Below are 13435 nucleotides of genomic sequence, written 5' to 3' on the forward strand. Positions count from 1 at the left end.
AGAGAGACTCGCGGTTGGTGTGTTGTCTCCCAGGTGCCACGATCCGTGATGTCTCGGATCGTGTTTTCGGGATCCTTAAGGGGGAGGGGGAGCAGCCCCAAGTCGTGGTCCACATAGGTACCAACGACATCGGTAGGAAAAGGGATAGGGATGTAAGGCAGGAATTCAGGGAGCTAGGGTGAAAACGTAGATCTAGGACAGAGTTATTATCTCTGGGTTGGTACCCGTGCCACGTGCTAGCGAGACGAGGAATAGGGAGAGAGAGGAGTTGAACACGTGGCTACAGGGATGTTGCAGGAGGGAGGGTTTCAGATTTCTGGATAATTGGGGCTCATTCTGGGGTCGGTGGGACCTCTACAAACGGGATGGTCTACACCTGGACCAGAGGGGTACCAAAATCCTGGGGGGGAAATTTGCTAATGCTCTTCGGGAGGGTTTAAACTAGTTCAGCAGGGGCTTGGGAACCTGAAATGTAGCTCCAGCATATAGGAGGTTGAGAGTAGTGAGGTCATGAGTAAGGTTTCAAAGTTGCAGGAGTGTACCGGCAGGCAGGAAGGTGGTTTAAAGTGTGTCTTCTTCAATGCCAGGAGCATCCGGAATAAGGTGGGTGAACTTGCGGCATGGGTTGGTACCTGGGACTTCGATGTTGTGTCCATTTCGGAGACATGGATAGAGCAGGGACAGGAATGGTTGTTGCAGGTGCCGAGGTTTAGATATTTCAGTAAGCTCAGGGAAGGTGGTAAAAGAGGGGAGGGGTGGCATTGTTAGTCAAGGACAGTATTACGGTGGCAGAAAGGACGTTTGATGAGGACTCGTCTACTGAGGTAGTATGGGCTGAGGTTAGAAACAGGAAATCAGAGGTCACCCTGTTAGGAGTTTTCTGTAGGCCTCCGAAAAGTTCCAGAGATGTAGATGAGAGGATTGCAAAGATGCTTCTGGATAGGAGCGAAAGCAACAGGGTAGTGTTATGGGGGACTTTAACTTTCCAAATATTGACTGGAAACGTTATAGTTGGAGTACTTTAGATGGGTCCGTTTTTGTCCAATGAGTACAGGAGGGTTTCCTGACACAGCATGTAGATAGGCCAACGAGAGGCGAGGCCATTTTGGATTTGGTTATGGGTAATGAACCAGGACAGGTGTTAGATTTGGAGGGAGGTGAGCACTTTGGTGATAGTGACCACAATTCGATTACGTTTACTTTAGTAATGGAAAGGGATAGATATATACCGCAGGGCAAGAGTTATATCTGGGGGAAAGGCAATTATGATGCGATGAGGCAAGACTTAGGATGCATCGGATGGAGAGGAAAACTGCAAGGGATGGGCACAATGGAAATGTGGAGCTTGTTCAAGGAACAGCTACTGCGTGTCCTTGATAAGTATGTACCTGTCAGGCAAGGAAGAAGTGGTCGAGCAAGGGAACCGTGGTTTACTAAAGCAGTCGAAACATTTGTCAAGAGGAAGAAGGAGGCTTATGTAAAGATGAGACATGAAGGTTCAGTTAGGGCGCTCGAGAGTTACAAGTTAGCTAGGAAGGACCTAAAGAGAGAGCTAAGAAGAGCCATGAGGGTCATGAGAAGTCTTTGGCAGGTAGGATCAAGGATAACCTTAAAGCTTTCTATAGATATGTCAGGAATAAAAGAATGACTAGGGTAAGAGTAGGGCCAGTCAAGGACAGTAGCGGGAAGTTGTGCGTGGAGTCCGAGGAGATAGGAGAGGTGCTAAATGAATATTTTTCATCAGTATTCACACAGGAAAAAGATAATGTTGTCGAGGAGAATACTGAGATTCAGGCTACTAGACTAGAAGGGCTTGAGGTTCATAAGGAGGAGATGTTAGCAATTCTGGAAAGTGTGAAAATAGATAAGTCCCCTGGGCCAGATGGGATTTATCCTAGGATTCTCTGGGAAGCTAGGGAGGAGATTGCTGAGCCTTTTGCTTTGATCTTTAAGTCATCTTTGTCTACAGGAATAGTGCCAGAAGACTGGAGGATAGCAAATGTTGTCCCCTTGTTCAAGAAGGGAAGTAGAGACAACCCCTGTAACTATAGACCAGTGAGCCTTACTTCTGTTGTGGGCAAAATTTTGGAAAGGTTTATAAGAGATGGGATGTATAATCATCTGGAAAGGAATAATTTGATTAGAGATAGTCAACACAGTTTTGTGAAGGGTAGGTTGTGCCTCTCAACCTTATTGAGTTCTTTGAGAAGGTGACCAAACAGGTGGATGAGGGTAAAGCAGTTGATGTGGTGTATATGGATTTCAGTAAAGTGTTTGATAAGGTTCCCCACGGTAGGCTACTGCAGAAAATACGGAGGCATGGGATTCAGGGTGATTTAACAGTTTGGATCAGAAATTGGCTAGCTGGAAGAAGACAAAGGGTGGTGGTTGATGGGAAATGTTCAGACTGGAGTCCAGTTACTAGTGGTGTACCACAAGGATCTGTTTTGGGGCCACTGCTGTTTGTCATTTTTATAAATGACCTGGAGGAGGGCGTAGAAGGATGGGTGAGTAAATTTGCAGATGACACTAAAGTCGGTAGAGTTGTGGACAGTGCGGAAGGATGTTACAAGTTACAGAGGGACATAGATAAGCTGCAGCGCTGGGCTGAGAGGTGGCAAATGGAGTTTAATGCAGAAAAGTGTGAGGTGATTCATTTTGGAAGGAATAACAGGAAGACAGAGCACTGGGCTAATGGTAAGATTCTTGGCAGTGTGGATGAGCAGAGAGATCTCGGTGTCCATGTACATAGATCCCTGAAAGGTGCCACCCAGGTTGAGAGGGTTGTTAAGAAGGTGTCTGGTGTGTTAGCTTTTATTGGTAGAGGGATTGAGTTTCGGAGCCATGAGGTCATGTTGCAGCTGTACAAAACTCTGGTGCGGCCGCATTTGGAGTATTGCGTGCAATTCTGGTCGCCGCATTATAGGAAGGATGTGGAAGCGTTGGAAAGGGTGCAGAGGAGATTTACCAGAATGTTGCCTGGATGGAGGGAAGATCTTATGAGGCAAGGCTGAGGGACTTGAGACTGTTTTCGTTAGAGAGAAGAAGGTTAAGAGGTGACTTAATTGAGGCTTACAAGATGATCAGAGGATTGGATAGGGTGGACAGTGAGAGCCATTTTCCTTGGATGGTGATGTCTAGCACGAGGAGACATAGCTTTAAATTGAGGGGAGATAGATATAAGACAGATGTCAGAGGTAAGTTCTTTACTCAAACAGTAGTAAGGGCGTGAAATGCCCTGCCTGTAACAGTAGTGGACTCGCCAACACTAAGGACATTCAAATGGTCATTGGATAGACATATGGACAATAAGGGAATAGTGTAGATGGGCTTTAGAGTGGTTTCACAGGTCGGCGCAACATCGAGGGCCGAAGGGCCTGTACTGCGCTGTTATCATAGAATTTACAGTGCAGAAGGAGGCCATTCGGCCCATCGAGTCTGCACCGGCTCTTGGAAAGAGCACCCTACCCAAGGTCAACACCTCCAGCCTATCCCCATAACCCAGCAACCCCACCCAACACTAAGGGCAATTTTGGATACTGAGGGCAATTTATCATGGCCAATCCACCTAACCTGCACATCTTTGGACTGTGGGAGGAAACCGGAGCACCCGGAGGAAACCCACGCACACACGGGGAGGATGTGCAGACTCCGCACAGACAGTGACCCAAGCCGGAATCGAACCTGGGACCCTGGAGCTGTGAAGCAATTGTGCTATCCACAATGCTACCGTGCTGCCCTCAGGTTATGTTCTATGTTCTATCGGGAGCACCTCCCCTCAGTCCAAGCTGGGGATTAGCATGAATGAAGTTGGGAAGGTGGAGAGTAGCAGTGATAGGCCTCTGTTTTACTGCTCAGACTAACTCCTTTTATCTGACCAAAGCCCTGAAGTTAATTATTTGTCTGCATGCTGAACTAAACGACCCCAGTTTCAGAGAGACACGCGAGCTGTTTTATTACAGGATTTCGAAATCTACAATTTAACCTGCGCGAGGTAGAGCAGCAAAGCTCAGGTTACCCGACACTATAATTAACATCAATCATCCTTTGCTTTGACACTCCAACTGACTGCATTCAGCTTGATTGATGTGGCCCCTGCTTGTTTGCACAGGTCCCTCGCTGGGAAAGCAACTGACAGTCCAGAAAAATGTGTCCAGGAAACATCCTCAAAAAATAAACAGGGGCACACTTTTCAAAAAAAAAGCTCGATGTATTTCCTTGAAATGGTGTGATTGTCAAGGTGAGGGACATTTTCGCGGGTGGGACGCACACCTTCACATCCCAGGCACCAATCCTCTGGTCGGAAAGCTGGAGTTGGGGAAACTCCCAGCTTAACCCACCAGCCTCGGGAGAAAGTGCCTGGATAGGTGGGATCTTTATTACTGGAGGGCAGAGTGGGGGGTGGTGGTAGGGGGAGGGGGGGGTATGGTGTGGGCTGGAGTGAGTCAGTCAACGTAGGAAGGAGTTTGGAGATAGCCACATGAGCTGACGGTTGCACATTGTTTAAAAGGACATCCTCAGTGCCATGGGACTTTGGCACCGTTAAAATAAACACAAAAAGTCCCTCCAGCCCTCAACACCCCCCCCCTGAATCTCCAAACACTCCCCCCCCGTCCCATGCATGCCACCTCATGCGCCTCCCCACCCTCTGCCGATGTTCATCATGTCCCCTCATCAAACTACGGCTCTTCCATGCTAATTGCCCCACTAAACACTGCATAGAATCAACAAGCCTTCTCGTGATAGTAGGATGTTTTCAAAAAAGGATCTAAAAAAGTAATTCATTCCGAACTTTCGACTAATAAAGTCATATCATTTAGAATACAATAAAAGTGCCAATCACCAAGACTCTTTAATGTATCAATAAGAAAAACCACAACCCCTTGAAACCGCTTAACCTTGTGTAAATGAAAGAAATTGACAGCAGAGAGTTGGAGCTGTCAATAAAGCAATGTTTCCCCTGGGGTGTAGTGGCCTCAAGAGGCATAATGGATGCCCGGGCTCTCAGTGTCTCTGTCAACCAGCTGCCAGCAGTCGCGATACCCTACGAGAGAAACAACAAACAAATCCATTGTCAAAGGCCTACCATAGTTTATGGAAAAAAATCAGAAAAATTCCTTTTAGATCTACCTAAGCTTTGAAAGACTCGGGTAATCACACAGACAATAGTTTGTACCGTGAAATCATTGCTATCTGACATGTTCGAGCAGTAGGTGGTGTTAGTTCAGCAAACACACCAAATCATGGAGAGTTACATAACTCCAGATTTAAGACAAGTTGTGGGATTTTCCGGCCCAGCAGCCACTTGTTTCCCGGCGATGCTCGTTCACAGCCGGTGGGATTCTTTACACCCGACTGTCAGTGGGATTTTCCAGGGAAGCCACCCCATGCAGCTGGGAAACCCACAGGTGGGGGTGCGCTGCGGGCGGGAAATCACGCTCCCATCAGCCGTAGAATTCCAGCCAGGGGGTGGCTTTGTCTCTGAGGGATTGACGGATGGCGGAAGCAGTTGGGAATTCAGGGACCCAGACAGAGCATCAAAGTAAAACCACTGTCTCGCACACCCGAAATCCTCACTGTCCCCGATACTCGGAGTCCTCCCTGTCTCCGATACCTGGAACCCTCACTATCTCCCATACCCGGAACCCTCACTGTCTCCCATACCCGGAACCCTCACTGTCTCCCATACCCGGAGCCCTCACTGTCTCCCATACCCGGAGCCCTCACTGTCTCCCATACCCGGAACCCTCACTGTCTCCCATACCCGGAGCCCTCACTGTCTCCCATACCCGGAACCCTCACTGCCCCCGATACCCGGAACCCTCACTGTCCCTGATACCCGGAGCCCTCACTGTCTCCCATACCCGGAGCCCTCACTGTCTCCCATACCCGGAACCCTCACTGTCTCCGATACCCGGAACCCTCACTGTCTCCCATACCCGGAGCCCTCACTGTCTCCCATACCCGGAACCCTCACTGTCTCCCATACCCGGAGCCCTCACTGTCTCCCATACCCGGAACCCTCACTGCCCCCGATACCCGGAACCCTCACTGTCTCCCATACCCGGAGCCCTCACTGTCTCCGATTCCCGGAACCCTCACTGTCTCCCACACCCGGAGCCCTCACTGTCTCCCATACCCGGAACCCTCACTGTCTCCCATACCCGGAACCCTCACTGTCTCCCATACCCGGAACCCTCACTGTCCCTGATACCCGGAACCCTCACTCTCTCCCATACCCGGAGACCTCACTGTCTCCCATACCCGGAACCCTCACTGTCCCCGATACCCGGAACCCTCACTCTCTCCCATACCCGGAGACCTCACTGTCTCCCATACCCGGAACCCTCACTGTCTCCCATACCCGGAGCACTCACTGTCTCCCATACCCGGAGCACTCACTGTCTCCCATACCCGGAGACCTCACTGTCTCCCATACCCGGAGCCCTCACTGTCTCCCATACCCGGAGCCCTCACTGTCTCCCATACCCGGAGCCCTCACTGTCTCCCATACCCGGAGCCCTCACTGTCTCCCATACCCGGAACCCTCACTGTCTCACATACCCGGAACCCTCACTGTCTCCCATACCCGGAGCCCTCACTGTCCCCGATAACCGGAACCCTCACTTTCTCCCATACCCGGAACCCTCACTGTCCCTGATACCCGGAACCCTCACTGTCTCCCATACCCGGAACCCTCACTGTCTCCCATACCCGGAGCACTCACTGTCTCCCATACCCGGAACCCTCACTGTCTCGCATACCCGGAACCCTCACTGTCCCTGATACCCGGAACCCTCACTGTCTCCCATACCCGGAGCCCTCACTGTCTCCCATACCCGGAGCCCTCACTGTCTCCCATACCCGGAACCCTCACTGTCTCCCATACCCGGAACCCTCACTGTCTCCCTTACCCGGAGCCCTCACTGTCTCCCATACCCGGAACCTTCACTGTCTCCCATGCCCGGAACCCTCACTGTCTCGCATACCCGGAACCCTCACTGTCCCTGATACCCGGAACCCTCACTGTCTCCCATACCCGGAACCCTCACTGTCTCCCTTACCCGGAGCCCTCACTGTCTCCCATACCCGGAACCCACACTGTCTCCCATACCCGGAACCCTCACTGTCTCCCATACCCGGAGCCCTCACTGTCTCCCATACCCGGAACCCTCACTGTCTCCCATACCCGGAACCCTCACTGTCTCCCATACCCGGAGCCCTCACTGTCTCCCATACCCGGAACCCTCACTGTCTCACATACCCGGAACCCTCACTGTCTCCCATACCCGGAGCCCTCACTGTCTCCCATACCCGGAACCCTCACTGTCTCACATACCCGGAACCCTCACTGTCTCCCATACCCGGAACCCTCACTGTCCCTGATACCCAGAGCCCTCACTGTCTCCCATACCCGGAGCCCTCACTGTCTCCCATACCCGGAGCCCTCACTGTCTCCAATACCCGGAACCCTCACTGTCTCCCATACCCGGAACCCTCACTGTCTCCCATACCCGGAGCCCTCACTGTCCCTGATACCCGGAGCCCTCACTGTCTCCCATACCCGGAGCCCTCACTGTCTCCCATACCCGGAACCCTCACTGTCTCCCATTCCCGGAGCACTCACTGTCTCCCATACCCGGAACCCTCACTGTCTCCCATACCCGGAACCCTCACTGTCTCCCATACCCGGAGCCCTCACTGCCTCCCATACCCGGAACCCTCACTGTCTCCCATACCCGGAACCCTCACTGTCTCCCATACCCGGAACCCTCACTGTCTCCCATACCAGGAACCCTCACTGTCTCCCATACCCGGAGCCCTCACTGTCTCCCATACCCGGAGTCCTCACTGTCTCCCCGACCCGCAGCCCTCACTGTCTCCCATACCCGGAACCCTCACTGTCTCCCATACCCGGAGCCCTCACTGTCCCTGATACCCGGAGCCCTCACTGTCTCCCATACCCGGAGCCCTCACTGTCTCCCATACCCGGAGCACTCACTGTCTCCCATACCCGGAGCCCTCACTGTCTCCCATACCCGGAACCGTCACTGTCTCCGATACCCGGAACCCTCACTGTCTCCCATACCCGGAACCCTCACTGTCTCCCATACCCGGAGCCCTCACTGCCTCCCATACCCGGAACCCTCACTGTCTCCCATACCCGGAACCCTCACTGTCTCCCATACCCGGAACCCTCACTGTCTCCCATACCCGGAACCCTCACTGTCTCCCATACCCGGAACCCTCACTGTCTCCCATACCCCGAACCTCACTGTCTCCCATACCCGGAACTCTCACTGTCTCCCATACCTGGAGCCCTCACTGTCTCCCATACCCGGAGCCCTCACTGTCTCCCATACCCGGAGCCCTCACTGTCTCCCATACCCGGAACCCTCACTGTCTCCCATACCCGGAGCCCTCACTGTCTCCCATACCCGGAACCCTCACTGTAGCCCATACCCGGAACCCTCACTGTCTCCCATACCCGGAACCCTCACTGTCTCCCATACCCGGAGCCCTCACTGTCTCCCATACCCGGAACCCTCACTGTAGCCCATACCCGGAACCCTCACTGTCTCCCATACCCGGAACCCTCACTGTCCCTGATACCCGGAGCCCTCACTGTCTCCCATACCCGGAACCCTCACTGTCTCCCATACCCGGAACCCTCACTGTCTCCCATACCCGGAACCCTCACTGTCTCCCATACCCGGAACCCTCACTGTCTCCCATACCCGGAACCCTCACTGTCTCCCATACCCGGAGCCCTCACTGTCTCCCATACCCGGAACCCTCACTGTCTCCCATTCCCGGAGCCCTCACTGTCTCCCATACCCGGAACCCTCACTGTCTCCCATACCCGGAACCCTCACTGTCTCCCATTCCCGGAGCCCTCACTGTCTCTCATACCCGGAACCCTCACTGCCTCCCATTCCCGGAGCCCTCACTGTCTCCCATATCCGGAACCCTCACTGTCTCCCATACCCGGAACCCTCACTGTCTCCCATTCCCGGAGCCCTCACTGTCTCTCATACCCGGAACCCTCACTGCCTCCCATACCCGGAGCCCTCACTGTCTCCCATACCCGGAACCCTCACTGTCTCCCATACCCGGAGCCCTCACTGTCTCCCATACCCGGAACCCTCACTGTCCCTGATACCCTCCCATTTCAGAAGTAGATGTGGAGAATTTATTTTCTCAGAGGGCTGTTAGTTTGTGATGATATCTTCCCCAGAGAGTAGTGGAGGCTGCTGTGTGATTGAATATAGACAAGTCTGGGTTTGACTGGAAAGGTAGTCACGGGAATTCGGGGGTAGATAGGAGAGTAGAGGCTTCAATCAGATTCACCACGATCTTATCGAACTGTGCAGCGGGCTCGATGGGCTGACTGACTTAATTCGGCTCCAAATTCATACATTCATATATATTTCTTAAATAAATAGCATCTTATTATTTGATCTAAACAACCATAAAATGAGAGAATAACATTGTCATTGATTCTGTGTTCACGCTAAACTTTGTAAATGAGTTTCTGTCTCACAGGAGAGATGTCGTGTGGCTCACACGACTTGTGTGGCACGTGATGGGAGCCACTCAGCAGCGATAGGAACGGAGTCAGTCTGGGGCTGGGACTGGAGTTTTCCGGTCACTCCCACACGCGGGATCTGCTTGTCCTGCCCACGGGGCAGTCCTGCCATGGGATTTCCCAGCAGCAGCGGGGGCGGGGGCAGTGGTGGGACTAGGAGATCCCTCTGCTGACCAATAGCAGGTCACGTCCGCCACCACGGAACACACCACACCGGGCAGGGGGGGGGGGACACATGCAAAACCCCTCCCATGGTGTTTGGAGGAGCTCAAAGTGGAGGCAGAACCCTTGGAATCGTCTTCTGGACCCCGCAAGGACCAGGACCCCTGGTTGGGAACAATGGAACCATTATGACACAGAAAAGGCCATTCCTCCCATCACATTAATACTACACCCACCTTTTGATTCTACAATTTCCATCCCAGCTGGACATCTTCAGTCTCGCTCTTTTTTATGTTATACAGGGAGTCTGAGGTTAGTTCGCAAAAGATAAACTTGTGCAACTTGACTATCCCCATAATGTAAACTCGCGCTATTCTTGTGTAATTTATATTAATGACACGTAATCCAGTCCAATTGACTTAATCTGTCCGTATGTAAACACTCCAGCCCTGTCATTATTTTAAACTCCTCGATCAGGTTGTTCTGAAGTGTAGTCACCTCCAAGGCGCCACAGGCCCAGTTTTTCAAGCCTATCAGAGTTGATTGAGGTTTTTAAAATATTGAACCTGATTCTTGTGACCTGCTCTGGGCCTTTTGCAGAGTTTTATCAGCAAACCGCGTGAAGGGACCTGGGGGCAATGGAAGGTTAACATTGTGGTGAAGATGTGAATTTCCTCTTGATGTTTGTTGTAGGAGATGGAGAAATGTTTCCAGTGTGACTCGAGGAGGCCGTATGACCCTTTCAATAACAGAAATAGTCACGGGGTGAGGAACGTCATCTATCTGACAGATCAGAGACAAGGCAGGACCTGGTGGCAATCTGAAATTGGTGAGTTAAACACAACGAGTGCGATGGTCAGACTGCGGCAGGACAATGTTGTACAATTGATTCGTATTATGTGGCTGTGTGAAGTGACAATGTGGGATTAGCTGTGGCTCTCCATCCTTCCCCTTGCCACTCAGTCAGGCTGGATCCAGTTTCTTGGGGAGTGTATTAACCTGTTGGGCCAAAGGATCAGTCCCTGATGCCTATCATCAACATTGCCAGGGCCGCCCAATTCCACCTCCATGTGATCGCTCATCACCCGACTGTGGTGGTATGTATTAGGGGTAATACGATACACCACGTGCCGACAGGCTATTGGTGGAGGGATGCCAGGTCCTGATAGGATCTGCCACCTACTGGACTCCACCCAGAAATGCCGGTATAAGAACCCAGTTTTTCCCTCCATTTCCCTCAGCAGCTGCATTCTGTAACCACGCTGCTGGGGATAAAGTTCTGCTTAATAAAGCCTTCAATTGACATTCCCTAAACCTGCCTCGCGTCATATTGACGGTAGTACACCTACCTTAGCCCATCCATTGCTGGATGCTGCCAGACTTTTCTTTATTCATTTACGGGATGTGTACGTCGCTGGTTAGGGCATTTATTACCCCTCCCTAGTTGCCCTTCAGAAGGTGGGGGTGAGCTGCCTTCTTGAACCGCTGCAGTCCCTGATCTTGCCTCCCACCTTGCATAAACCTCGCCTTCCCCAAAACTCTGCTGCTCTTAACCGACCTCACCGTGACCTCCTGGCCTCCACATTTTAAAATTAAATTTAAAAATCTAATCCTTGTGTTCAACCCCTCCATTGAAAGTTTCTCTTTGTCACAGTCAGATAGGGTACTGTTTGTGACGTTGGTAAGAGCTGTTTCGTGCTGAGTATGGGCGGAATCCTGATTGGAGAGATTTAAACATGGAATACTGGGAAACACGGCAATGGATTTGTGAGACGACAGCATGTTCAAAGTCTTTGGCGAAGTGGGGGTGGGGGGGTGGGGGGGGGGGGGGAATGGAGATGGGGCAGTCGGATGTCTGGACGAAGGGCTGCTTTATTGAGATGAGGGTTGATGATGACAGCGAGAGGAAGACCTGAAGAGGGAAAAATGTGTTCAATATCGGCTAAAACGGGCCCAGGTGGGGAAGTTGGATGGTCAGCGGTTTAATAGGAATAGGATCGCGAGAACAGGGGGTGGATCTCACAGACAGGATAAGCTGCTCACAGAGGGCAGGAGGGCAGATAGGAGAGAAACTACAGAGAGACACAAATTGAGGGTTAAGGCAGAGGGCTTGAACTGAAAATCGCTTCTAGTCACAAGTAGGCTTCAAACGAAGTTACTGTGAAAAGCCCCTAGTCGCCACATTCCGGTGCCTGTTCGGGGAGGCTGGTACGGGCATTGAACCGTGCTGCTGGCCTGCCTTGGTCTGCTTTGAAAGCCAGCAATTTAGCCCTGTGCTAAACCAGCCCCTTAGGCTTAGGCAGAGGGCTAAAGCAGAGGGAACTATTAGGTGAGGTTTGGCGGGGTGGGTTAATGGTCGGGTGGGACACAGCAGAGGCAGTTAATTGGATTGGTCTCGATCTTAGAAAGATCTAAAAGAAATACATGAGATGATATTGATTGATTGATATTTATTGTCACATGTACTGAAGCACAGTGAAAAGTATTTTTCTGCGGCCAAGGGAACGTACACAGTACGTACATAGTAGACAAAAAAGAATAATCGACAGAGAACATTGACAGATGGCACATCGACAGACAGTGATTGGTTACAGTGCAGAACAAGGGGCCAAACAAAGCAAATACATGAGCAAGAGCAGCATAGGGCGTCGTGAATAGTGTTCTTACAGGGAACAGATCAGTCCGAGGGGGAGTCGTTGAGGAGTATAGTAGTTGTGGGGAAGAAGCTGTTCCTATGTCTGGATGTGCGGGTCTTCAGCCTTCTGTACCTTCTGCCTGACGGAAGGGTCTGGAAGAAGGCAATGCCCGAGTGGGAGGGGTCTCGGATAATGCCGTCTGCCTTCCTGAGGCAGTGGGAGGTGTAGACAGAATCGATGTGGGGGTGCCAAGCTTGTGTGCTGCGCTGGGCTGAGTTCACCACACTCTGCAGTTTCTTGCGATCTTGAGGGTTTCAGGCAGAACTTTGTTTGTTGGAATGGATTGATTTCCAGTGTAATTGTTATTGAGAACACAAGAACTGGTTATATTTGTGATTGCGACTGGTATTAGAGACAGTGAACACTATATCCTTTGTGTGGCCAAGAGTAACACCTGACGTACCCAGTTGCCAAGAGGCAGCAGAACAATGAGCTGAGACTTGATTTACTCACTCGCTCCCACTCCAACAGCAGTTATTGATGAAAGGGTTGGCAGAGCTGATGAATTGAATCAAAGGCACAATGCTTCTCGTGCTCCTGTATCAAAGCAATGCCATCTGTACCGAGCAAGCTGCCAAGGTTTGGACAGTGTGGATGTGAGATTGGACAGATGGGGTTGAAATATTATACAACCTCCTTTCAAAAGATAAATGAATGGCTTGAGGTCCATGGGAAGAAGTGTGCTCAATGGGACAAGGGAAGAGCCTTTGCCAGTCAGTTATCTTTGTTTGATAATGCACAGTATCGGCCCTGAAACTCTGGAATTCCTTCTCAAAACACCTCCAGCTGTCTGTCCTTCATGAAGGAGCTCTATAAAAACCTACCCCTTTGGCCAAACCTTTGATCACCTGTCCTATCCTTTGGTTCATTGCTGTCTGATTGTGCCCCCCTTTGAGACACCTTCGAAAGTTTTTTCCCGCATTATTTTCTTTATTATTTCTTTTTTTAAAATAAATTTAGAGTACCCAAATCTTTTTTGTTCCAATTA

General features: G+C 51.2%; 1 protein-coding gene across 1 annotated transcript in view; it reads left to right on the plus strand.

Moving 5' to 3' along the window:
• lamb2l (laminin, beta 2-like) overlaps positions 1-13435 on the plus strand; it is a 334455-nt gene that overhangs the window by 121126 nt on the left and 199894 nt on the right. Inside the window, exon 4 of the mRNA XM_072473107.1 lies at positions 10445-10580. Within this exon, the coding sequence (XP_072329208.1) occupies positions 10445-10580 (136 nt within the window). The remainder of the gene's footprint in view (positions 1-10444; positions 10581-13435) is intronic.

The sequence above is a fragment of the Scyliorhinus torazame genome, chromosome 13 (assembly GCF_047496885.1).
Source record: "Scyliorhinus torazame isolate Kashiwa2021f chromosome 13, sScyTor2.1, whole genome shotgun sequence".
NCBI classification, from domain to species: Eukaryota; Metazoa; Chordata; class Chondrichthyes; order Carcharhiniformes; family Scyliorhinidae; genus Scyliorhinus; species Scyliorhinus torazame.